The sequence below is a fragment of the Zootoca vivipara genome, chromosome 11, assembly GCF_965207765.1.
Source record: "Zootoca vivipara chromosome 11, rZooViv2.hap1.1, whole genome shotgun sequence".
Taxonomy (NCBI): Eukaryota; Metazoa; Chordata; class Lepidosauria; order Squamata; family Lacertidae; genus Zootoca; species Zootoca vivipara.
Window position 1 is genome coordinate 22,515,267 of NC_142594.1, and position 26,873 is coordinate 22,542,139.

Consider the following 26,873-nt stretch of genomic DNA (forward strand, 5'->3'; position numbering starts at 1 on the left):
TCCTTGTATTGTTGTGGTTTCTTTTCTTTTCTTTCTTTGTTTTGTTTTGTTTTGAGGAAAAAAAACCCTGCGGTTTTGACGCATGGTGGTTTTCTGGTATTTACTATCGCCCTCACATGCAAGGGCACCGCTTTATCTCAAGGGAAATTGATAGTGTTTATGTCAGAGGTGCATCTTGCAGTGTTTCTGTGCCAGAATCGCACTGTCCGTTTCAGGTTGTGGGAGAAAAGGGGAGGAGAAAGCGAAACAAAACCCTGCGCCTTTGCTTTAGCCGTTTAACACCACCATGTGCTTAATTGTTGCTTTTTGTAAGTGGCAAAAGACCTCCCCAAAGGGGCAGCTTTGCATCCCGGTCTACTATTCCGTGAAACCATAAAACGGGACTGGAGCGGGTTGTCATTCCTACAAATGTCACAGGCGCGCAATCAGCGTTAAAAAGCCAAGTGCTGGATCCTGCTATTTGACTTCCGCATTGTCTGCGAGTGTTTTACGGCCTGCCACTCGCCAGTGGCATCATATTTGCTTCCACATTGTATGGTGCATTCGAGAAAGCTTTGCATACATAGAATATCCACTGGAGATGTGCAAGGGGGGAGGGCTATTGGCATTTCCTGGACGGACGTATTTCCGATAGTATCTGGAAACCAGCACTTATTGTTATTGTTATTGTTATTATGAATAGTATTATTACTATTGTTATCGTGGAACTAGGTCTCAGCTGTTTAAGGGAGACGCACAGAGAAGCGGAAGGGAAATTCAACGAGAGCATAAAAACGGGACCTATTGAGCGCACTGACACACATTTATACAAAAAGAATTGTAGCTGGCTAATCTAGATCCACATGAGCGCTATGAACGGTTGATACAACCGAAAAAGTCATCAGTCCACACTTCGAGTGAAATAATCACCATGAGAATGAACACTCCTATTATATGGATCTTTTTATTAAAACTAAACTGGTTCTTTGGGAAGAGGGCAGAGCAGCATTTTATCAAGTCCCAAATACTTCTTATTTTTAAGTAATATTAATAATGTATTAAATGGGTGTGTCTCTAAAGGCTCAAATATTAGAAGCGAAGGTGGGTCACTAGACCTACCAAGCAGTTGAATTAATTTAAAGGCTAATTTAACGTCCAGATTTCAATTACCCCCTACGTCAGGCCATCGCCTCCTTTTCCTTCCTGTATTGCAAACGGGTCCATTTCCAAGCAATCTAACACAAGTCGAAGAGACTATCCACGACGCTCAACTGCAATGTTTACGGTACTTGCGAAAAATAACAGTGTGTTCTGTTTTAAATATTGTAACCAATTCCTCTCCCTTTCTCGCTCTCTCAAAGGGAAATACTGTTTCCTGGGCACTAGACAGTTTGCTTTATTTATTTAGGAATGTGAATGGGCTTAATTATTGATCTTAACTGCCTCTCTAGTCTGCTGGAGTTTTGATTAAAATCTATTCACCTTACAAAAAAAGAAAAGCCTTTTTTATATTGGCCTCTCTATCTAATGACATGCCCCCGCAGCTCCAAATTTCATAGCTGCCAAGTTATCCCTTTTTTACAGGGATTTTCCCTTATGCTGAATAGGCTTCCTCGCGAGAAAAGGGAAAACTTGGCAGCTATGCCAAATTTGCCACGGGGTGGAAGATTTTTTTTATAAAAAAATTAAGTTATCGTAAAATAGCAACATTTAAAAGCCCCCGGGAGGTACCAGAGAGAAACAAATAGCTAGTTGCAATTAGGTTGTCTCTGTTTTCATAGGATCGACTGGTCTCATTGATTGCACTGCTACCGTCCAATCACTCATTGATACCCCCGAAATCCGGCGAATCTATCACGCGATCTTGGGTGCCCTTTTATGTCTCGGGAGGACACTGCGTTTCCTTTGCTTTCAATGACTTGGTAAGGGCTGGAGATACAGAGAGCGAAACAGAGAGCGCTGCGTTTGATGTTGGGTTTCAGATACATAATACAATGCTGGCGCTCAGTCACTTTGCTCACACTGTTGCTACCAACGGCCTGATGCTTGTGGTCAGAAATAGCACACATGCGCAAGCTCCCAGTTTGTGTTCAGGAGAATGTATTATTCCGGAATAAGGACTACCCTTGGTTCCCTCCTCATGATAGCACACAAGGACGTCTTCTGCAACACACACTTTTGGGCTGCCCCAGATCACTCCGTATACCATCCTGACCCTAAGTAGCACATAGCTGTTTTAAGGGGTAACGACCGTGCGTGGTTAGTCTTAGGTGACCTAGCATTTCAAGCAAGGATCTCTCGCTGCTTTCCCTGGGGAAGCTCGCTCAAAGCAGCGGCCCCCTCGCCACAGGAGAAACCTGCAGACATGGCCCGTAGGCTTTCCTCTCGGCCTAATTCTCTAGTTAGGCCGCTTGCACCGACTTCGGTTCTGACTGCCGCTATCTGGAGCGCGCAGAAAGGAATCTCCAGCTTCTCATTGCCTCTGCCGCAAGAAAGGCAAGGCAGGCAGGCAGGGGCCGTCCTGGGCTTGTCCACCAGCGTTTCATTTCCTGATCCGGGCTCTGCCAACCGCGTAGCAATTGGCCCTGCCGGTCAGGTGGTGGGGGTGGCACTGGTTTGTGTGTTTGTGTGTGTGTGTTTGCGCGCGCGTGTGTTCCAGGCTCTTGGGGTGGGAATTGGAAAGGAAGGGGGGAGCGGAGGCCCAAACTTTGGCAGCAGGCGCTTGACAACAGCAGCAAAGGGGGGTTAGAGGAGGAGGAGGGAGGAGGGAAGGAAGGAAAGAGGGAGGGAGGGAAGGAAGGAAGAAGGGGGAGGAGGGGAGGGGCCTCCTCGAGCCCAGAAAAACGACAACGCGAGAAAAATTAGTATTTTTGCACTTCACAAATTAATGACCATGAGTTCGTTTTTGATAAACTCCAACTACATCGAGCCCAAATTTCCGCCTTGCGAGGAATATTCGCAGCTCGGCGGCGGCGGCGGCGGCGGCGGGAGCAGCTACCACCACCACCACCAGAACCAGCCCCACCACCAGCAGCCCCATCACCACCACCCTCAGCCGCAGCAGCACCTGCGCCAGCAGCACCACCAGGCTCACCCCGGCCAGCCTCTCCCCGATTACTACCAGCGGCCGAGCAGGGAGCCCGGATACCAGCCGCCAGCGCCTCCGCCGCCTCCGCCGCCTCCTCCTCCTCCCCCCGAGGCGCTCTACCCCGCGCAGCCACCCCACCACTACCCGGAGTCGCCTTATAGCTACAGCAGCCTCAGCGCCACTCCGGGCCAGGAGCAACCGCCTCCCGGAACCTCGCCGCCACCGCCTCCTCCGCCGCCCCTGCCTCCTCCTCCGCCACCGCCTGCTCCACAGACTCCCGCGCGGAAGGGCCACCATGTCCCGAGCCAGCCCTTGCTCCAAGGCCACGTCCCGCCACCGCCTCAGCCCCACCAGCGCCATTGCGAAGCAGCGGCGGCGACAGCGCCCGGGGGAATCCCTGCCTGTCCGCTCTTGCCGGACAAGAACCTGCCCGGCCTGAAAGGCAAGGAGCCGGTGGTGTACCCTTGGATGAAGAAGGTCCACGTTAACACGGGTGAGTTGACCACCTTCTTCCAAGGGGAGCCGGGATGGCTTGTATGTGTTTGTGTGCGTGGCGAGGTGGAGGAGGCTGGGCTAGGCTGGACTCCGATGTTTTGTGCATATACGTGTGTGTGTGCTGGCGCATTTCCTAATTTTAAAAAAGTGCGCACGCACACGTGAGAAGCCTTTTGTATTCGGGGCCCTTTATCAAGAGATTTACGAGACGCCAAACTGTTAGGGCAGTAATTATAGCCCCCATAAATTTAATCGCCCTGCCTGTGGCTCTGGGCCACGTCTCTTTGAAGCTTTTCTTGAACCCAAATGCCCATCACCATTTTTTATGGCTCCCCAATTGTCTCCTGTTGTCACGAGCCTGTGAACCATTTTCTTCCCCGCTTCTGTGGCTAATCTAAACCCAGTGCCGACTTATTATATAATAATGATAATGTTCCGTTGCCTTCTTCTCCTTTGTGTGTGTGCGTGTGTGTGCGCGCCTGTGTACGCTCAGTCAACCCCAATTACACTGGAGGCGAGCCCAAAAGGTCTCGAACTGCCTACACCAGACAGCAAGTCCTGGAGCTGGAGAAGGAGTTCCATTTTAACCGCTACCTGACCAGGAGGCGACGCATCGAGATCGCGCACACGCTCTGCCTCTCCGAGCGCCAGGTCAAGATCTGGTTTCAGAACAGGAGGATGAAGTGGAAGAAGGACCACAAGCTGCCCAACACCAAGATGCGCTCCGCCAACCCCTCCAGTCTTAGCCAGCAAGCCAAAGCGTCAGCACAGCACCATCAGACACCACTACCCAGGGGTAGGGCGACCCCAAACTCAGCAGCGCTCTGATGGCCCGACAGACGCAGGGACACCCTAACCCATCACACGTCCCGCTCCTGCCTGATTTAATTTGCCATAGGGACTATATTAAGGGGCATAAATGCAGAACAAGAGCCAGTCACAGGGCACGTGTGTTAAAACCAAAAACCAAAAACAAACACCTTGGACAAAGTGTTCACCTTCTGTAAATATGACCTTTCCATCCCCACCATGTTTCTTTTTTTAATTTATTTATGGAAATACGGTCCACCTGCAGCGTCATTAAAGAGTTGAGGATGGATCCTGTACCCAAAAAGGACCCTTTGCAGATATGTTTTAAGGTGTCAACATATGTTAATAAGTGACTTTGTGAAATGTGTGTGTAAATCATAGACTTTGTCTTGTTTCGTGGAACATTCGTGGACTCTCAATTACAGACAGAAGCAAACCCATCTTATTACCTGGAAGTATTTTGGAAGTTGGAGTGGGGGCGATGCCCAGAGACCCCAGCACCCTCCAGCCCTTACCGACCAAGAAAGTATGTTTTCTGTGTAATAAGAACAAAAAAGTGTAGTCTCTGCTGTAGTCGTGATACGTTATCCTCCCCCGAAGCTGCATTTATTACTCTAAAAAAAGGAAAAAAAGATAAAAGTACACCAATATTGCTATAAAGGCTATTTCTGTCTTCGTGTCTTGCCATAGTCAAACGTCCGTTTACAGTTTGTGAAATCCATGTGTACACATTTGTGAATGTGTGATGTATATATAATGTCCAGTGCTGGTAATAAAACAAAACAAAACCACACCTCTCTGTACAAAAATAAAACTTAAGGCACTAGACACACCGTGAGAAGCGTGCATTTGCCTAGGATGTGACTTTGTTGACATAAACATGAAAACTCTCGAGGATGTCATGTGTACATGCTGTTCAACCCATTCCTTAGGAGAGGCCGAGTGCCTGCATTATAGTTGAATTAGTTTTATTAAGGAGTAATGTTTCTCCTTCCCAAGCACCCTAACCACTTTATGTGTAAGGAAGCCACATAGTTTTCTATGAAGCTGGCTTCCACATAGGACCATAGACCAAAGCCCCTAGGGAAACCAGAGAGTTGGGAGTAATTCCCATGGAAACAGGTTGAGGGGGGGGGTGTTGTTGTAGATGGGCTGAATAGGCTGCCATCCAAGTACCCGGTTTTAAATGAGTTGTGGATCGGCCTGCGCAGCCTGCCCATTTCCCCAAGGAGGCGCTTCGGCTTAGCCACTCCTACAGGATACAGTCCACTGTGTGTAGAACAAGAAAGGCGTCCCCCCCAAAAAAATCTCATTTATGACACGAGTCCTCTGCCTACACCATTGGGGAAATATAGCTCTTGCCCGCCTTGTGTGAAGAGAAACGGGACTATTCCAGTAGAATGAAGTGAATAATAACAGTAATAGTAACACTGCACTATCAATGCTTAAACATACTGCAGCATCAGTAGTGACCCCTTGGTTTATTCTAGCTGCAGCAACTTTCCACAGGGGGGAAAGAGGGACGAGTTGCAATGGCCACCGCTCTTTGGCATGGGAACAAACCGGAAACGTTAAAGCCGCACACCCAAAACATTATGGTAAAGCTCAGATGATGCCCTTGACATGGAGGTTCATGGGGGGGGGTGTCTCCTGAACAGCTTAACCAACCCATGCAATAAGTACAGGTGAAAGTTGCTAGTTTAATTATTCACCTCCGTTGATGTTTACTCCGAGGCAAGTCCCACTGTTGCACGGTGAGGGCTTATTTCCAGGTAAGTGTGTCTAGGGTTGCACTCTTATAAGTAGCAATTCTTCAATCTCCTTCTGGAGAGTGGAATACGGTTCTGGGCCCTTTCTGATATACAGAACTATAATCCGATGCTAGTTTATACTGGAGACTTAAATGGCCCATTGAGTCCAAAAGCCTGTAGACGGCTCAGCCAGAACTGTCGTGGAAGCATAAGCAGATAGTTTAAATGTACCCTTCGACCATTGGGCTGGGGAGGGTAACACCGCCATTTGAACAGTTATGGTCTCACTTGCCGTGCAAAAGAGAAGTAAACGTTGCTGTGAATAATCTGGAAGTGTGCGTCGAACTGAACCACCCCAAAGGACTTCCTTCCTTATTTACTATATCCTTGAAGTGCCTTGTCCCGCATGTTTGTTTGTTGTTAAGAAGTAAAAGAGAATAGGCTGGAAAACAATATCTCCCCCTCCCTGTTAACATGGACCTCTTTTGTCTAAAGTCTTTGTTTGGTCTACCCTGGAGAATTCTCTTCTGCTAAATCCACTGACGCTCGAAAACCAAGAGGAGTGTCCCAAACTGTTAAATCAATGATTAGTATTGAAATATGATTGCGGATCTTCCCTGACTTCCGTAGTCTTACGCTTGGAGCACCCCCCTTTCCCTCCCCCCCTCTTTCTCCATGGAGGGGGGGGAGAGCCCGAAATGAAATCACGCTGAAAATAGCAATTTTACTAGGAATCATTAATCACCTCCTACAATAAATACTTCTTTGTAATTCAACAGCGATTCTGAAAGGCATTCTCTTGGAAAAAGGTCTGAGAAGACACGAAGGATTTTCCTGGGGAAAATGGGTTCATGTAGAAAGACACAGTTGCTTGGCTGTGCCATGAAAATGTACACTTTCTGGGTGGAGAACCAAACCAGGACTGGAAAATGCACGTGGCAGATCACCATCATTCAAGGTAATGTTTTTATTTGATTTTTGGGGTTGGTTTTCCCCCCCTTTATGCCTTTCCCCTTGAAAACGCAGTGCGCTTCACTGTGGTGTGTAGGTGTCGATGTTTTTTTTTGCTTAGCTTGGCTGCCATAATCGATGTAACAATAAGTTTGAAAACTACACTCGACCATTGTCCTGTTTGTGCGAGGGCAATGGGGAGAGTTCACCAAAAGGACAAATTTTCTATCCCATTAATTGTTTTTTTAAGAGAAGCAGACTGACCCATCAAACCCTTGACCTTTAAAGGCAGGATTCTTTCTAGCTGCTGGACCTACATCTGCTCCTCTTGCCCTGTTTTACACACACACACACACACACACACACACACACACACACACACACACACACAACATATTACCAAAGAAAGCTGCTCTGGATCCTAAAGGTGGAAGCGCCTTCATGTTTCAGATGGAGTGAAAATGCAAATGTCAGTCCTTGAAACAGTCGGGCGTAAAGATCTAAGCTCTATGGGGTCCAACCCATAGCTGTCAAGTTTTCCCTTTTCTCGCGAGGAAGCCTATTCAGCTTAAGGGAATTTGCCTTAAAAAAAAGGGAGAACTTGACAGCTATGGTCCAACCACAAGCAAGGGAGGAGGGCTAGATTTGTGCTGCTTGCCCCCCCCCCTAGAGATGTGGCATGCGTGGCGCAGGTTTGTTTGTTTGCGTTTTTATTTTATTTCTTCCTTTGGGATTCACCCATGGCCAGCATCCAATGCTGAAGAGGGATTGCCACGTGGATTCCTGAAGAAGGGACTGGCCATTTTGGGTTGCAGCAGCTACAGGACGATATGGGTTTGCGTATGTAAGGGAACGAGTAGGGAGGAAGGCCCAGACCGGTGAGCATATTTGGCTGGTTTCCGCACCATCTCATGCTGTCTAGATTTTCCCCAATTTTGTAAGCGTGTACGTGGCGCTGTGTAGGGTTAGAGGATTGTGAAGGACCGTTTCCTCTCTCTCTCTCTCTCTCTCTCTCTCTCGTCCCCACATATACACAAATACACAACCAGTCTTCAAACTTTAGGCTCATATTTGCTAACTTTGAGCGTGTGAAATGAGCGCTGCAGGCCTCCAGACAATTCCACTAGTTCCACAACTCCTGGTCCAAGTCTTTCATGCTGGAAACTCTGCTCCCCCCATACTTATTTTCCTTTTAAGAGAAGTGCCCCTCGGTTTGCTTAGCTTGTTCGCTACAGAAATATACAAAACAGATCAATATCTTGGTGACACCATTTCACGGAGCAACCTTAGCGTGAACCGACCGGGAAGACCAATAAACAAGAACTGCGAGCTTTTGGATGTGATTTATAGTATGCGGAGAAGAGACATTTTTTTAAAAAAAAGTCAGAAAGAGAAAGTTTCAGAAAGAGAAAGTAGTGTCTTTCTCCTACACTTCCATTACAAGAGAGACAGATGGACACCTAAGACAGAAGTGCTACTCTCAGGCAAAGACAATCTCTGAGCGCAGGCTTGGCTAGGTTGAGAAGGAGGAGTAGGTGTGAATATATCGTTCTTGCCCTGCTTTGAGGAAAATGTTAGCTTTGCAGTTCTGCTAATTGCCAACTCCCTCCAGAGCAGTTTAATTTGCTCACTCCTTTGGCCATGCTGCGACCCAGGAGGATTAGGCCGCCAAGTTCTCTTAACTTCATACTTTGACCCCATTTGAGCTCATTGGTGCTTTTGCCTGTATCATGAATAATAAGCAGTAGTCCCCCCCTGTTTTAAAGCACATATTACTCCCCCGCTCCAAGAATCCTGAAAGCTGTCATTTACCCCTCCAGAGAACTACGGCTCCCAGCACCTTTAACAAATTATGGTTCCAAGTATTCTTGGGGGAAGCGGGGATGTGCTTTAATCATATGATTCTCAGCGTTGAAATCTGGGTTGACTCCAGCCTAAGGTACGGCACTTGGGTGCCATTGAAATCGATGCCTCAAGTCAGACATGAAGCCTGCAAGCCTAACCCCCACTTACCTGGAAGCCACCCTCCTTGAATTGTTTCTGAGTAGATTGCTCTGCTCATGCCTGAAACCAGTGGGCCCTAAGCGCAACTAGCTCGTTCTAGATCAGGCATAGGCAACCTTGGCTCTCCAGATGTTTTGGAACTACAACTCCCATGATCCCTAGCTAACTGGGCCAGTGGTCAGGGATCATGGGAGTTGTAGTTCCAAAACATCTGGAGAGCCAAGGTTGCCTATGCCTGTTCTAGATTAAACCCACCACGCCTTAAGTGCTCGCCAATCCTCATTGCATCTCATCCAACCGAGTTTTCGCCTGCCTCGCTTCCTTTCTGGAACTAGTCAAGGTGTGAAACACCTTTGTTTCCCAGGACTGGGTGGCAACACTCCTGCTGACCTCAGAAGAATAAAGTTGTCACCCCCTCCGACCAGTTAAAAGGGAATACTGACTAAAGAGGGTTATGGCCCAACCGTGGCCGTTCTCTTAGCTACTTGCCTGCCTGATATTCCTGTCGCAAGGCCTTTTTTCTTATCAGGCGGTCCCTGTTGTGATGAAAGGCGTGGGTTCCAAATCATGTCTGCTGCCCCAACCTGCTGCCACTGACAATAAAAAGTCGAATTCAAATGACTGATTCGGGGGCTCGGCTGCTTCATTCTGCCTGGGCCTGACAAGCCCCGCGTTATTAATGTCCAAATGATCTCCCCAGAAACTGAAAAGCTGTCAAAAACCGGCGAGATGATGAGGCCTAAATAAGCAATAGAGAAGCACTGCAAGGGTAGATAAAGGTGTTGTGTCTGTTCTCGGGTATTGAAATTTTAATCTGGCCGGGTTGGGGAGGGGAGGGTTGGGGGTGAGAGAGAGAAAGGATGGGATGTCACGTGACATCCAATAATTAATGCAGATCTTCACGAATGGATCTGTGACGGTCAGTTCTCACTAGTAGGAGTGATTCTTTCCGAAGTGAAAGAATCTTTTTCTTTCTTTCTTTTTATTATTAAACAAAAAACAAACAAAACAAAAACCCAAAAAGCCTACCTGGTTTATCTTTTGCAAGGCTCCTTAAACTCCTTAAACAAGCAATAAGGGGGATGAGGTCGGTAAGTATGCGCAGGCCGGTCGTGTGCCTGGATTGCCTTTCATTGTTTGCACTTGCCTTCCTTTTTGATTGGGGAGCCTTGACTTAAGCGACGGGGAGATTTACGAAATGTTCCATCTTTGTTGCAAAGCTGCCTTGTGGTCGCATTATGCCTTTTTGGTGATTAAACCTAAAGCGAGGCGAGGCGATTTGATAACGTTCGAGTACTAATTCACACACTGTGGAAAGTTGCCGACCACAGTGCGGGAGTCCTGGGGTTTTTTTGTGTGTGGTTTTTTTTTCCTTCCAATTTGCCAGGCGTTCATAAATCACCGGCTCGCAGTGCAGGGCCAAGAAGAGAAACCAGAGAGGCGGCGGCAGCAGCAGCAAGAAGCATTGTGAGGAAGGCAAGAGGGGGGGGGGCAGAAGTCATGGACACATTTCTCTATGACTCATCAAGCAGCGCGATATAGTACCCATTTAAAGCACCGAAATTAATAGCAGAGTTTTGTGATAAGGTCCCCCCCCCCGTTTAACTCATGACGTTTTGTTAACTGTTCCATTGCTACTTTCTAACTTTAAAGCTGCAAAGGAGGAGCCCTCCCCCCCCACCTCAAGAGGTCTCTAAAATATCATAGCATGTAGTTTAATCGTCCCCAAATATACCACCAAAAGCTACTGAATAGCATGATGCTGATTTAATAGTAAGCACATTAAGTGGTTCTGTATGCTATTGCTTTCGATTGTATTACAGTTTGCCACGCGTTGGGCTGTTTACGAAGTAGTTTGAACGTTAAACGCCAAAGGAGTTTCCCAGAACAGAGAACTGGTAGGATAAAGAGCGAGCGAGAAATATTATTATACCCTTAAATACTCCTTGGTATAGAAACAGCTGTCTGGCAAAATCCACCGGCAGTTCCAGAAATCGAAGCATTTTCCTAATGTGGGAGTGCAATAAAAGCCCCAGTAAACGATTTAGAGATTCTCCTTTCTTTCGTCCTGCTTGATGCCTGCTTAGCACCAAATCTAAAATTTTAATAGTCATTACCAAACGATCCAATTACCAAAAGCAAATTCTATCATGCCAAGTTCTCCCAAGATGAGATTTAAAACTTTTTTTTCAAGCCTTCGATGACATTATTCCAAGAAACAGCACTTAGCAATTATTAGCAGTCACTTTTGCTAGCCAGGCGAAGGAGAATCCAGCGGGACATTTAAAGGGGGGGGGGAGGCCTGTCAGTGCATAGCTGTCAAGTTCTCCCTTTTTTAAAGGGAAATTCCCTTATGCTGAATAGGCTTCCTCGAGAGAAAAGGGAAAACTTGACAGCTATGTGTCAGTGGATTGCGGAAAGCGGGGTGAACATCTCATTGTTACTATCAATGATTCATAAATATATTTAAATAAAATTATTGCTTTGAGAAAGTCAATATCCTTATCTTCAGGCTACTTTTCTGCCAACGGACCAAAGAACAGCCATTTAAGCCCACAACACACGTCTGTTTCCCCCGTTTCAACACTATTTTTGTTGCTATTGCCCCTAGTCTGATTTTTAAGTCAATTGTAGCCAATGGGAGACAGTTCAGGGACGGCAGATCAGGCCCACAGATTCAAGTGTGCGCCTAATTTCGACCGACCTGTGCCTTGCATTTAAACGAGAGAGTCACATTCTTATGCCATTAAACAGAGATGAACGTGGCCAGTTGTATTTAATGTCCTTACTTGATTAAATGATGCTAAACAAAGGCTTCCCAGAGGAATATAAAGCTTACATTTCATAAAAGAGGAATTATAAGATATTCACAGGGAGAATAGTTGTCTTCATAAGAAAGGAGCTTATATTTCAATTCCATACACGATTGCAAAAGGCAATATTTTTACGTGAGTTTTTTCTTAAAGAGGAAAAAAAACCGCAACTCAACAGCGTCCTTTTAATGATTATATACCCACCCAGGATCTGCTAAAACAACTCAGCAGCTGACCCACGTCTTATCTCGAAAATAATGCTCATCCCCTATAGTTCTCTTATTTAGCTATTGCTTGTTCTTTATTTACAGCACTCCGGTGCACCGGAAAATACGGTTTAAAGACACCTACAATCTGGAAACAATTCTGCCCGCTGCTGGTTGGAAACGCGAGGAGGTAAGAACCCTGTGGATGGAAAGAGGAAAAAAGAAAAGAAGGGAATCTGTTGTCCTATTGTTTAAAATAGTTTCATATTGCAGAGAAGAGGATTCGGTTTGCTAGTGCTTGTTACAGAGGTTACTGTGAGTTTCGGGTTTGATAAATAGCTTAAATCGGTTGGAATTTTCTGCACTGCGCCAATTCATCTTTCGTCGTCGGTGAATGCACGTCTTGTCAAACATAGAGCCTTAGTAAGAGTAATTCTTCGAGAGCCATTCAGAACAGGGAGGGTTGCAAAAGGGCTGGAAAGAGCTAGAGAAGCAAATTAAGTCTTTACTGAAAATGCATTTTGCTTATAAAATCCAGCTCTCAGGATAGGTTCGTGTTTAAGAGCAGCGCTGCATTTATTGTTTGATATTCCGAGTGGCTTTAGATTGTTTAGAACAGGAGAACAAAAGTCACCTTTATAACTTAGAATACCTGAGTATTCTTTATGGCTGCAAGCAACTACTACTAGGAATCAGTAATATCGCATTTGCTTTACCTGCTGTTGTAGTGAAATTTAAAATTTTCTCTAGGTGGCCTCGTTTACACCCAGCTGAAGGCAAACGAAATATATTCATTGATGGCATCTATTCATTGAAAACTGTTCTTAATCCTAATAGAGGTGCCTTGCACTCTTCTCTCATTTCAATTCTTAAAATCGATGAAAACGCTTAAAACGCCACCATATGATTATTATTTTTATTAACCAACGTTAGAAGACCAAGGGATATGTAGAGCCGCTTAAATTTCCTGCTAGAATTACCCGCTTTTATGAGGCTGAAGTACAATTAGTTTAGTTTACTACCTTTTAAACGGGCAGGCATAAATTACAAGCCTACAAAGGCTTGTTGTGTTGATTTAGCAGCTTGTTGAAATTCTCCCTGCTAAAAGGCGCTGCAAATGCCCCTTCCTGAGCCATTTCAAGACAAAATGTTGATTTAAAACTATCAACATTCCAGGGGGGGGGGAGTGGAAATTACTTTAAAAAACAAAACACTTCCAAGTGTCTGAAATATAGCCGGACCATATCCTCCCAGAAATATATTATATATATATATATATATATATATATATATATATATATATATATATATATATATATAGCACTCGTCCGCATTTCTGTGATAAGGGTGCATGAAATTTGGACAAACTTTAATAGATGTGATGCAGAGCAGCTGTCCTAGTAGTTAAACTAAAAAGATAAAATTATTTAAGGTGGACAAAAACAAAAACAAAAAAACCTAGTGACATAAAAAACTCACAACAGGCTCTGATAATAACAGAGTCTCTATGAGAACGTCATTTCCTAGTTCTGATTACCTTGCTTTGCATTTTCAGACATAAACGTGACATAAAATATTCAGAGAAGTTCATTCGGTATCTTCTCCGTGTAAACAACATTTTAAGGTTAACGTTAACAATCAGCATTCGTTTTAAATGAGGTGTATTGCGGAACAAACTTTAACTAAGTCCAAAACTAAATTCATCTAAAGCAAAAGCACAAATCGTTTTATTTTATCTAAGCATGGATAGCTGAAGGGACGTCCCACTTTCTTCGGAGGATTCTCTGCTCAGTATATTTACTTGGCAGAAAGTCCCACTGAAATCAATAGGACTTACCTCTGAGTAAATATGCTTAAGCCTTGCAGCTTTTAAATTCGTAGAGACTTTACAGCTTAGTTGCACTTGGATGCTAAGCAATCATTTGAAAAACGATGTCCATTGATTTCGGCGATCTCTCTCTCCCTCCAAGTAATCTTGGATCTCCAAGTGTCTTGGATCTCGACCTCAGGTCTGCTCTGCGCCTTCTTTCTTCCGCATGCATTCCACTGCTATGTGTGCAGAAAGAGGCGGGGCAGCCTAGCCCTGTTCCCTAAAATGAAATGTAGCATTTTTAGCTCTCCCAAAAGCGTTCAGATTTCCCAGTCCTCGAAGTAACAGATGGAGGCAACGGAGAACCACAGTGAGGAAGGCAAAATGGGTGGCGAGGCTGCTGCCTTCCTGTCCATTCGCATTTGTATTTCTCAAAATTCAAGATCTCTGAAGTTCGACCAAAGCAAATGAATTCCAGGTCAGCTTTTTGGTGGGTTTTTGTTTTGAAAAGGCAAGTTTTTGAAAAGCAGAGTTACCAGGACTCCAGTGAGGCAAGCTTGTCTCCTATAAAGCACAGCCTGAAGAATTAGCTCCTCATAAATCACCAAGAAGTTACTTTTCTTTAGGGAAAAAAAAACCCCACATATTCACTATCCATGCAATACGCACCGGAGTTAATAGTTCAGCGGCAGATTTCACATTAACTTGATCGTTAAAACTAATACAGATCTTCATAGCAAAGGGCCCTTTCCTTTTTTCAAAAATAAGGAAAGGAAAGGGGGAAAAGGGTGTGCTCATAGATGGCGTTAAGGCATGTAAGTTGAATCTGCACCCCGGAGTTATGATTTATGGCTTTGTAGTTTCTATTTGGTAAAGTCATCTTTCTGCTTCTGACTCAAAGCAGTCGATAACGTTTTACTCGAGATTCAGGAAGATTTGCTGTGCCTCCCTCCCCCATCTGCTCCATTATCCATTAATTTTGGCTGCATTGTTGCTGAAGAACTTCTGAAGGCCTCTTTTGACTGCGCTGAAGGCACTTTAGTTTAAATGCCTATGAATCCATCTCTTGGATAAGGGTCTCCCTGTTTAAAGTTTAGCATTTGTCAGTGAAACTATTAGTGATGGACGTGCCTATGACTATTCTACAAGTTTCCGTTGAATGCTCCCCCCCTTTCTTTTTTAAGGTTGCTTATGGCCTAAGATCTGTAGGTTCTAGTCCTATCAAGCGGTGTATTTTGGTTCCATTAAAGGCTATATTCCGGGAAGGAAAATTTATAAAGGTAGCTTCGAAGTAATATATCTTTGGGCATTCTGCCACTGAGTTCAGTGGGAAGAAAGAAAGAAAGTTGCTTTCAGAGGAACTCAGAGCTTATGAAAACTCTGAGCCTAGAGAGCCTCTGGGTGACAAGGGGAGCTTTTTGTGTGTGCGCTGAAACCCCCGCATTTCCACTTAACACGGTTTGTGGAACGAGATGATGGTTACTAGTGTGGTTAAATCCACCAACCTCTTAAAAGTTAAGTTGTAATCAAAGGAATAGGACGGCTCATAATTTGATCAGAAGGTTGGCAGACGATACATTTCATCTGCTCACACATAGTAAATGGGGTTCTCTCTCCCCGCCCCAAGCTCTAATGCAAGTGATGAAAGAAATAGAATACAGTGAGACTTGCTTTAGAGTTGGTTGGAAGAACAGCTGAGAGGGATGTTACATAGGAAACCGGGCAAGAAATTCAGGACCACCATCTCCAAAGTGGGCCCGTAGTGCATTTAAGGTAGAAAGGACGTTTGCCTTGTAAGACATGGTCACTTTGTTAGAGCACTATGAAGGTTGTGGAAACTGAACAGAAAGAAAAAAGAGCTTTTAGATCTGCATACAAATGAAATATTAATTCATTTCTGAGGCTCACTCCAGGGACCTGTGTGAGACCCCCCCCCCCATTTATTGCTTGCTTGTTTTTTTTTTAAATCCTCCCTCTCCGGACAGTTAGATCATTATTCCGCGCTAAATATTTCATCGCTCCAGAACCCTATAATTTTGTACATCACTCAAGTACTTGCATAGGAAATGCGTAAGCGCAGGTTGAAAGAGAAGGTCCCAACAGAGTTTGCAAAGTGTAGATCCACCACAAAGCCAGCAGACGCCTTCCTCTTCGTCGTCCTCCTCCTAGGGTGTTAACAAGGATAGAAGCCCACCAGCTCTATACCAGAGGATCCTTGGGCCTTTTGTCAGGTAATTACGGGTCTTTGGGGTTCCTACAACGGCTCTGGTGTAACGTGGGTGTTCAGCAAGTTCCACTCAATAGAAGTACAGAGGAGCCCGTGGGATGGCGGATATCCCCCCCCTTAATACTGAAGGGCTTTTCCTTATGGAAATAGTGGCAGAAGTTCATCTCGGATGGGGCCAGCTGCCCTTTTTTCCTCTAAGGGTCAGCGCGGAGAGTTTCTCCTTCAGAACGAGGCCAGTTGGTTAGCCTCAAAAAGTTATGGGTAATCACATGGGAGAGAGAGAGAATTATTGATTCTTCCTATCTTCCGTCTAAAACTTATATAGAAAAATATTCGTGGGAGGAGTGGGATAAAAAAATAAAAGATAATATGTGCCCCCCCTTTATTGGCTAAAGCGTAAGGAGGGGTGAGAGAAGAAACAGAAAAGAAAGGAGGAGAAAAACACACACACACACACACACACACACACACACACACACACACAGGCTTGCGCTTCCAACCCTTGTTCCTTCAGTGATTCCCTATTTCAAATAAAAGGATTTAAGTTGACGTATGACCACGTGAGCACATAATACAGCGCATTATTGTGGCATTTGGAGTGGAGACCCGGACTGGCTTCGCCCGTGATTACGTTTTTTCCGTTTCTGTTCAGAGCAAGAACTGCTTTCTATTATCCACCATCAGCGCCGCCGCCGCCGCCGCCTCCCCCCCCCAAACTACCAACCCACCCGCTCACCCTCGGAGAGAGAGCTTCCACTTGGGCTACGGCGCTTGGTCCTTATGGAAAGGTTATCGCCGGACTGTTAGGACGCGATGCTTCGTTTTTAAAAAAAGAGAGGATGGATTTTATTTTAAGGTATTTCCGCCGATTGTTCCTTTACGGTGGGTGACTTATGGCTGGGCGAGGCAAAGGTCAGGAGAAAAAGCTTAAGGGTGTATATGGACACCAGGCAAGCCTCGTTTCCCCCTTTGTTTCACTGGGCTTGTGGAAGGGGGGCGAGAGAGAGAGAGAGCTTTGCAACAAACAGATCAGAGAATATTTGCGCCCCCCCCCGGTTTTGGATTTCTGCGTGTTGTTCTTGTGGCTGGGCTTTGTTGTGGCTTTTTGTTGTGGTCTGGATGCTTTAGTGGCCGTTGTTATTTATATCGCCCAACAGAAGCAGGAGATGACAGATTCTAGGCTTTTGCTTGTCCTGTTTATTACATACCTCTGATGCTGATTTAAGTGTGTTTTGGGAAGCGAAACGGGACCGTGATTCGAGCTTCTTTCTTTCTTTCTTTCTTTCTCTCTTTCTCTCTTTCTCTCTTTCTCTCTTTCTCTCTTTCTCTCTTTCTCTCTTTCTCTCTTTCTCTCTCTCTCTCCCCTATTCTGGACCTTCAAATCGATGAGTATGCAATTCTGCTGCCATTTTATTTATGATGCTTAGTGGTATTTTGTTGACTGGTGGCCCACTTAACGCGCGACTGGTGGGATCTTCACCATTCCAGGAGAAAGAAGCCAGGCGGTTTTCCTGCTCTCCCTGCTCAATTTTCAAGCTGTTTCCCTGTCTTCTCTCTCTCTGTGTGTGAGAACGGAATAAAACCATCCATCCACACTCCGTTATAATCAATGGGAATATTGGAGCGGGGAGGAGGGAGCTGTGGTTGGATTGAGCAAGGATCTGGAAAGGAAAAGAGGGCGCTTGAACCTCTTTCTCTCTCCAAAATCTTTACGTTCGCATTAGATTTCCTTTACCTCTCACCAAGTCTTAACCAGCTATTCATTCAGTTTTATGGAGGGAGATGCACCGCAAATAAGGGGGAGGGGGAATGAAAGCACTGCTTGTGTTATACAAGGGGACAAATGTTATATAAAATTACATCCACCACTGAGTCCCAGCATTGCTAAAGGTCAGAGTGCTGACTTTTGATTTATGTTTCCAGTGGGCTTGGGGCAGAGCGCTCGCCTACACGCTGCTTGCGCCTCCTCCCTCTCCCTTCTTACTGCCCAGTTGCAATTATTCAATTCAGGGTTAGATTTTAGAATTGGGGGTTAAGGAGCAAAAGCTTCTTCTTCTTCTATTATGAATAAAACTCCCTTATCTAAAACAGGATGATTGTTTAATTCTAGAATGTGTCTTGCGGATATTGTATATTTTCCCCCTTCCCTGATCTGTTCACCGACCAGATCCTAAATTAATAAATGAAAAGCAAGCGAATCCAAATTTTCCACGCATCTCTATAGACATATGCACCTCTATACACTCTTTCAGATATATATGAAAGAAGTAGGGAAACTATTTTTTTCCCTTTGGGGAGGGGGGGAGGGAATTAGATTTCAAATAGGCCGAAACCTCTTTGGGAAAATAAATAAATAAAAATGTAAGTTTTAATTGTGGCTCAATTACTTTGTCACGGTTCCTTATGATTTATGACCTAGTTCTGGTGCATTTTGACCCAGTTTTCAAACAGTCATAAATAATAAGAGTGCTGAACCTGATATGAAAAAGGGCTTCCTTGCACAAGTGCTGGAAAGTAAGTAAATAATAATAAAAATTATTATTATAAAGATTCTGGTTAAAATCCTCAGTACATATGCTGAGTAAATACAAAATGAAGTGTCAAAAGCGGTTATATGGGGTTTGATAAGATAAACAGTGATAAGAGACCAAAGAGGCTTCTTCTGCCTTAGGTTGGAAGCGATACACTTCGGGGATTGAGATCCTAAACACCCTTACCGGGAAGCAAATGCCATAAAAAGCCAATGGTACTTACTTCCAAGTAACCAAGCTGAGTTTCGGCGAATTAAGCGTCTCAGATTTGCATTTTATCAAGACTCTGTACCAAACAAGCCTCTCTCCCTGCAATTAATTCAGTTGAGTAGTTCTTCTCGGTGCCTTCTTGCAGTATAGTTATTCCGGAGTTCTGAATATTTTTCTCTTCCCAGGAAATATATATAGTTATATTTTCTTTCACAATGCATTCTGAAATCTTTGGGCTATTTGCCGAAATGATCGGTGAAACTCCCCTGGATTTTCTATCCAGAGAAGAGAAAATGTTCGTTTACAAACTTCAGCTCCTGGTTCAAAATGTAGTGTAGTAGCTGTTTGTTGGTTTGTTTGTTTTTCCGGTGAGCAGCCCATCCCCAGGTTGCAGAAAGGGTTTTCAGGGGAGGGAGGGGCATCTTGAGATATTAATTTATTCCCCAGTATAATCCAGTTAACTGGAAACATATTTATGCCGCTTGACTCCCAATGGCATAAATCCAAATATCGTCGCTTCTTAGCAGGGGGAGTATTAGGCAACAGCAGCCATATAAAGTAAAATTAAGATATATATTTTTTAATGATCAGGTTGGATAGAGAAAGGATACAAAGCCTAGAACAGAATTCGGGATGGGGGGTATTTTCACTTATTAAATTAAATAGCCAGTTTAATTTAAATAGTCAGGGCTTAGAAATCTACCCCCGCTTCCAACCACACATCCTTTATCCGATTTACTTCTAAGGTGAAATATGTTATCTCTGCATCAGAATATTGCTCGCCACAAAATTATCCTAAAGTACTGTAATTCCGAAGTGTGACAGAGCACTCCCACCTCGCCATCGCTGCTGGGAATCCTAAGACTGCCTTTGTGGCAAGTGGGGTGCGCGCGCGGTGGATACCCGGACCGTCTTCTGTAATTTGTTCCGGAGAGGGTTTCTCTCTCTGCCACCCGCCTTGCTCCCCACGCAAATCCTCCCCCAGTTTCTTAGCCGGCATCTTGTTCTTTTTTTGGTGGCTAAAAAAAAAAAGGAAGAGTGTAGCATCAGCAGTTTCCAGAAGAAAAGTACGAGGTTGATTATTGACCAAAAGAGGCGTTTTCTCTTCTAGCGCAACTTTCAAGGGGTTGTTTGTAGCAAAAAAAAAATGCCTACCAGTGAATTTTTTTGGGGGGCCCCCTCCTACGCTGCTCAGCTTTCCCCTTTCAAGTTGGGAGCCGCCGCGATCTGCTGCGAGGAGCAAGTGTTTTCTGTTGTGAAGCTCTGTTTACAGCTTGGGCGCACGAAGTCATAAATCTTGCCTAGCCATAAATGACAAAAACCATTGGTATGCGTAAGAGGCCACCCTGGCCTTAGAGTCCTTGTGTGTGCATGTGTTTAAATATCCTCTTTCTTCCCCTCCTTTTGCTTTGTTTCGGCTTTAAGGTGACATTGCGGTTTAAAGGGAGCCCTTTGTATTTCTCACACCTTGGGTTTTATCGAAAGCATGTCAGGTTCACACCTAGGCTTTATCCAAGCGCACCGCGGAAGGTCTGAAGCGCCGAGCGGCTCCTTTGTGTTGCCTTGGAAGAGCCTTGATGCTCTCCGTAGGTCCAGCGTGGTTTTGGTTTTTTGTTTTGTTTTTGGAACTCAGAAGCATTCTGCTGGCTAAACCTCGCGACATTTGGTTTGGTGGTTGGAAGGGAATAAAGAAATGGTTAGGAGAAGGGAGAATAGGACAAAGACTAAGAGGGGGGCGGCGGAAGAGAACTGAAGTTCACAGAACCAAACATCCACGCCCATCAACATGCAACCACAACATTACATATGTCTGTGTGCGCATTTTTTACTAATGCGCACGGAGAGGTGTGTCTTTATGGGTGAAAAGTCGTTCACGCTAGCCTCTCTGAACGCATTTACAGAGGTCCTCCACGCACACCTAGGCTTCAGAAAGTTTAGGAGCCCCTCCGAATTATTTAGAACCCGAGACCCATTTGTTTCTGCCGCGGAAGGATGCGCATCCTCCCCATTCGATCCTAACGATGTTTGCTCGCCAGCAAACCCCGTCAATTTCAATTCGATCGGCTTTCACCTAAGCACCCTTTAGGAGTAGGTTTGCCTGTCTCAGTTCCATTGATCTGAACAGAGACAAACATGCCAGCAATTCGGTTCTAAATGGGAACGGAGTCTTTATGGGAGTGACATCCCATTTGCGCGGGATTCAATGGCAAAAAAAGAAATCGCCCCTCGGTGTTGAATCTTTGCGGCTTGTTTGCGTACCACGGTCGCGTGGGTATCCCGCATCCAGTTGCGCGCGTTAATGTAAGCCATGGGGGAGGGCATATTTGTGTAGATGCGTCCTTACATGGGCATCTGGCTGCGGTTGCCTATCTCGGGTGAGCGCGCCCGTTCATCATCCCGAAATGTCATTACTTTAATCGTTCCTTTGAAACGCTGTCTAGATTGGCCTGGGTGGTAGACAGATCAGAGGGCTCCTGGTTTATTACACGGGGAGCATCCGAGTCTTGCAGGAGTTCCAGGTTTCGACCCCTTCTGCACGTCCAAAAGAGTCCATATCTACCATAAGCACGTTCATATAATGTGGAAATACGCACGCGCGCACATATATATCAACAATCCGGTCTAGGGAGGGTGACCCCTTTGTGAGCATCCTTTGTCTTCATTTGCATAATTTCCCTGGCCTTCAGTGCCGCCCCGGCGCTTCCCTCCCTCCCTCTTTCTTCTTCCTCCCCTCCCCCCCCACTCTGCTCGCCTGCCTGCCCCGGACTTCCCGAGGCAGCTGCCTTACCCCCCCCTTCAAACAAACGCCCCCTTGGGCGCACAAAGATTTCAGAAGAAACATCCCTGCTGCTTTTTCCCCCCTGTAGAAAATCTGGTCAAGGTGGGAGAAGCCGGGCTCCGGTAGCCTGGGGAGGCTCTCGATCGAGGCCAGGCCCCGAGGAGCGTGGGGAGGTGGAGGTAGGGGCTGGAGCGAAGTAAAGGCTCGCGCGGGTCGAGGAGGGGCGGGTGGCTCTCCGTCAGAGGCGAGCTGGAGAAAGATCCCCTTGCGCGCGTGCCCTCTTCCTGATCAAGGCAGGGCTGCTCCCATCTGTACTCGTGGGCTCGTCCTGGTGGAGATGAGTTGAGCTGAGACCCATCCCGGAGAAGCTGAGGGGCTTGCTTGGGGAGGGGAGGGGTGGGGAACTCGCGAGGTGGAGTGGGGGGTAGTGGATTGAGGAGAAGAGAGTCGTGCTCCCAGGGCTGGCGGGGAGCGACTGTCGCCGAGCCTCCAAAGAGCAAAATGCGGGCTTCCGCCTCAGTCGTCAGAAGTTAAGGTAAGCAGGCCACAAATACGCTGCTATCAGTGGTGAATGGCGGAGTTTATGTCCTGGTGATTTATGACCAGAGACTTAAATCTCGGTTCAAGAAGAGTTCACAGGCTGGAGCTTCCTTCCAGGCAGTGACGGATAGACCCTGGTGCTTCGAGTTCAGGCCAGTTGCCCACCCCCTCCCCTCCCCTCCACTTTCCCTTTATCTGGCAGGAAATCTTGGGGCGAAGGAAAGGTGGGTGAGAGGGGGTGCCCGCCTGGATCGAGTAGGGTGAAGGGGAAAGAGGGGAGCGCGGGAAGGAAATAGCTCGAGATTGGTCGTCGCAGCTCGCTCCACGAGCCAGTTGAGGAGGACTGAAACTTTTAGGCCAGTTCAGTCTCCCTGTTTTCCAAGCAGGACTGTATCGGCTCAAGTCCAGACAACCCGCCTTTTTCTGAGCTGCGGGTCGAGGCGTGGAAGGGAGGAAGGTTTTTGTTGTTGTTGTTGTTTAAAAAAATCTGAGTGTGGGGTGGGAGAAGCAAAAGGGAGCCTTCCCTAACCAAGCAAAAGTTTCCACCAAAGCTTCCTAGTGTTTCTAAGGAGCTAGGAAAGTCCTAATTGATGAGGATATTTTATTTGCAAGGACCTGTCTAGTCTTCTTGCTCACCCCTTGAGACACTTTTGGATCCTGAGATAGTACAATCCTGCGCACATTTCTTCCTGGGAAGGGAGTCCAACCGCGTAGAGTGGGACGTCCCGGTTAAATGGACATAGGATAGCTCTATAAGGCAGCGAGAGTAAACTCCATGCAACTCTATGGAACTTACTTTGGAGTAAGCTTATGCAAGACTGGGCTGTGTATGATCCCATGATAAGCAATCAAGTTTTTATGAAGTCTGCTGGCCAAATCACTGGGATGAGTGACAAACTTCTGCGGGGCCTAATTTTTCTTGTAACCTGTTCCTCCCCGCCAGTTTCCTTTTGTCTATCATCTGTGCATCGTCATAAGCAATAGGCAAATGATATGAAGGGTGCATTTTACTTTGAATTGGTAATACAGTATAAGATGTGATCCAGAGCCACGTCCTTTCGTGGAAGTTTTGCCCCTGATTTCAACCGGAGTTGTTTATTAGCACTCCTCCTCTCATTGTTTGAGAATACGTAGGTTACCTTTGCTCAGAGTGGGCTGCTGACATTAAGGATGAGAATTGCGTTATTCCTCTCTCTCACTTCACACTCTTTTTGGCACCATTCTCCACCTGAGCTGGTTCTCGCCTCTCTGCCTAAGCATACAAGAACAAAACTTAAAAGCCTGGGACAGCGTGGAAATATTATGAATTTGACCAAACGGAAACCACGATCATAACAGACCCCACTACCTAATTTGTGGTTCACAGAAGATAACAGGCCTCTGCAAACGAAGCCCGGAAATTAGCAGAATGATTAAAAGGCAGATAGCAACAGTAGGATCTACAATCAATGTTTTTGTTTTGTTTTTTGTTAGCTGTTTTGGGTTTAAGTCGATTCAGTCTCAAACTGGAGGAAATCAGTTTATGCCTGGATTGTGTTCCGGGGCTACAATTTCTAAACTGCAGCCAAATAAAGTTAATTGCCTACATTTTTAGCTCTTAACCGCCGGGTTAAGAAAGGACTTGATTACTGTTTAAATAATAATAAGAAGAATCAAAAGGCAGCTGCCATCTGTAAGGGGTTTATTAAATTAGTTTGTCTCTACAATGTGCCTTGTTTTCTAAGGAAACGAGTGTGGACTGAAATGCTAACACATGTAATGAATTTGAGTGGGTGCCTATGGTGCTGTGTAATGTTTTCTTCAAGAATATAAGCCTTGGCACAACACCATCTTGGCGGAGAAGAGGGAACCGAGGATGTTTTGTAAGAAGATGGAGATAGGGAAACTATGAAGGCGCGGATAGATGGGTTTTGATTTCGGGGTTTGGCTGGCCTGTTAAAAAAAAAAGTTCTTAGATGGCAGATAAAATTCCTGGGAATGGAAGCCCATCTCTAACCTCGGTTGTACTCATGCAGGTAAACATTGTGGAGTGAACAGAAAAAGAGTCGCCTGGGTTGTAGGAGCCTTCTGCGGTTTTGTGTGTCCATTCTCCTTTTCCCAGCCAAATGACCCTCATACATCAAATTACATAGCAGTTCCAAAGACAGAGCCCATTATCGTTAAGTTGGTAGGAAAGTTCAATCCGTGGTCATGGAGATGAACGCTGGTTTTTCAGGTTCCTGGTGTGTGTCTTTCCCCCAATCCATCATGTTTGAACAGGTAGAATTTGGGTATATTACATGAAGGGGTTTGGGGGAGGGGGAAAGTGAAGATACTAATGATAATATTTTAAAAGTTCACATGTGTCTAATATACCCCCGAAATAGTTATTAGCTGTTCCCGCAGAACACAATGGACAGAAAGAATATATAGGCCCGAGGGTGCGAAGGAAACTTCCCACAAAAGCAGGTCTAGCTGAAAGGCCGCCTCGGATTATTATGTTTGGTTACATGTTGAGGCTGTTTGATCCTGGAGGCCAGATTTGTGTCTCTGTCTAAAGGCGCAGCAGTTAAAGCTAATTTATGCGCAGGAAGTTGGCTGGTTATTAAACTGCGAAGGAGAAGGGTTTCCCTCGTCGCTGTGCTGTTTCATCACACGAGGGCCATTATGGGTTGCATTTGTCAAACGTTTCCGAGCAAACAGTTCATGTGTTCGAATCCCTCGAGTGCCAGAACGTTGAGTAGCCCTTCACGGGGAATGCGATACAGTTATTTATGGGTCTTCTAGCTTTCCCTTTTCTGTTTTCTTTTTTTAAAAAATGAAATTCAAAATGATGTTTGCTTAATAACAAAAAAGGAGGAGGGAGCAAAAAAACAGTCTAAAGAGGAAAGAGCTATGGATTTGCTCATTATTTTGGGGGTGGGGCGGGGAGAGAATATCACTTTCCCACGGTGAACACAAGTTTACTCTGGTCGTTCTTATCTCGAGACTCTCCCTTTAAATAACCTACGAAGTTCCTTTCCTGAGAATTGAAAAATTGGTTCTTAGAGTAAGGGTGGTGTGTGTGTGTGTGTGCGCGCGCACACACACACACATACACACAGATATAGATATGAAAATCCTAGAAAACTACACTCTCCCGGAGCAGTAAAACACACAGTATCGGCTGCCTAGTAAATCCCAGCCACTATCGAAATTCTCTTCGCCCTCCAGGCCAAGTCATGCTGCTAAATATTGCTGACCACTTTTTCTGTTATGGCTTTCATGTCACTTAGCTATTGAAAGTAAGATGGATTTGTACTATTTCTTCACTCTCCTGTGCTTTCCCTACACCCTAGGTCTACCAGGACGGGCCATTGGAGGAAAAACGTCACGTGACAGAGGGGTGCCAATGTTATTCTTTAAGGGTGTCAAGACCCTGTCAGTTTGTGAAATAAATATTGGGAAACAACGAAATGCAAAAAGCGACCTACTACGACAGCTCTGCGATCTATGGCGGCTATCCTTACCAAGGAGCAAATGGTTTCGCTTACAATGCTAGTCAGCAGCAATATCCTCCTCCGCCTCCCTCTTCCTCGCTGGTGGAAACGGAGTACCATCGACCGGCCTGCTCTTTACAGTCCCCCGGCGGCGGCGGCAACAACACCACCGTGTCCCACCACAAGGCCAATGAAATCAATGAGAGTTGTATGAGGACCCTCACCAGCCAGTCTCTCCAGCCCCCAGTCCTTTCAGAGCAGCCTCAGCAGCAGCCTCCAGCCCCACAGCCAGCACCACCACCTCCACCCCCCTCTGTGTCACCACCTCAGAATGCCACCACTAATTCAGCCCCGCCTAGCGCCACCAAGAGCTCCATCTTGAACTCGCCCACCATGTCCAAGCAAATATTCCCCTGGATGAAAGAGTCTCGGCAAAACACCAAGCAGAAAAACAGCGGCTCCAGTTCAGGTATGGCAAAACGAGGAGGGCTAGTAGAGATTTCCCGAGCGGATGTACTTACAGGCAGCCCCATCCACCAAGCCGTTAAGCAGAAGTTATTCAGTTCCTTGACTTCTAGGTGTTTCATTAGTCTTGCAGGAATGGTTTAGATTCCCCAGCTATTTCACTTGGAAATTGGAAACACACACAATCGCTTGAGATCAGAAAGATTGCCTTATCTATAGCTACACACAGAGATTATATCTATATCTATATCTAATCATATAGCTATAGCTATATGTCTATTTTGTCTATTTTGTCTATATCATCTATCTCTTCTATCTCTATCTCTATCTATCTCATCTCTATCTATTACACATACACACAGCAAAAGATAGATATGCAAATGCATACATACATACAACTACATGTGTACATATTTAGGTAGGTGTGTGTGTGTGTGTGTGCGCACACACACACACACACCAAAGAGGCTGATCTCCAGAAAGAGGAGGACTCCTGAAGTTTGGTTGCTTTGAATGACCTCTGTTGAATTCTTGCAAAAGAATGTGAAGTTGCTTAGCTTCCAAGCTCTTCTCTTTGCAGACTTTGAGATGACTGTAACAGGCACCTCTGAGTCCTCAACATTCCATAGACAACCCGCCCCCCCTCCTTCTTTCTGCTTCTATTAAATCATGTCCAGATACAAAGGTCCAGGCCTATCTTCAACCAGTGGCAAGACCTGTGTGCTTTTCTTCTCTCTCTCTCTCTCTCTCTCTCTC

The 26,873-nt window shown here is 45.6% G+C and overlaps 2 protein-coding genes across 5 annotated transcripts in view; both read left to right on the forward strand.

Moving 5' to 3' along the window:
* HOXA4 (homeobox A4) lies at positions 1–12,287 on the forward strand. Of its 2 annotated transcripts, XR_015946412.1 has the most exons (3): positions 2,792–3,560; positions 6,903–7,081; positions 12,203–12,287. XR_015946412.1 is itself a non-coding variant. In XM_035129098.3 (2 exons), exons 1-2 carry the CDS (start codon positions 2,867–2,869, stop codon positions 4,388–4,390), a joined length of 1,029 nt encoding a protein of 342 aa, XP_034984989.1. In that variant the 5' UTR covers positions 1–2,866; the 3' UTR covers positions 4,391–5,218. The 2 variants fall into 2 exon arrangements, 1 of the variants encoding a protein (XP_034984989.1); XM_035129098.3 differs by lacking the exons at positions 6,903–7,081; positions 12,203–12,287 and adding an exon at positions 4,056–5,218 and having other exon boundaries at positions 1–3,560.
* The window catches only part of HOXA3 (homeobox A3), an 18,272-nt gene continuing 3,601 nt past the window's right edge, over positions 12,203–26,873 (forward strand). Inside the window, exons 1-2 of one of the 3 annotated variants that reach the window (XM_060280696.2) lie at positions 12,203–12,287; positions 25,512–26,121. In XM_060280696.2, the coding sequence (XP_060136679.1) occupies positions 25,629–26,121 (493 nt within the window). In that variant the 5' untranslated portion in view covers positions 12,203–12,287; positions 25,512–25,628. Of the gene's footprint in view, positions 12,288–16,798; positions 16,991–22,057; positions 22,190–25,511; positions 26,122–26,873 lie in introns of those variants that run through there. The other 2 variants (XM_060280699.2, XM_060280697.2) reach the window with 2 other exon arrangements.

What these genes read in the sequence shown, in the direction of transcription:
- HOXA4 (XM_035129098.3), top strand. Translation starts at nt 2,867, where the DNA reads ATGACCATGAGTTCGTTTTTGATAAACTCCAACTACATCGAGCCCAAA. An exon ending in GAAGGTCCACGTTAACACGG is followed by an intron (nt 3,561 to 4,055) that starts GTGAGTTGACCA and finishes GTGTACGCTCAG; the next exon opens with TCAACCCCAATTACACTGGA.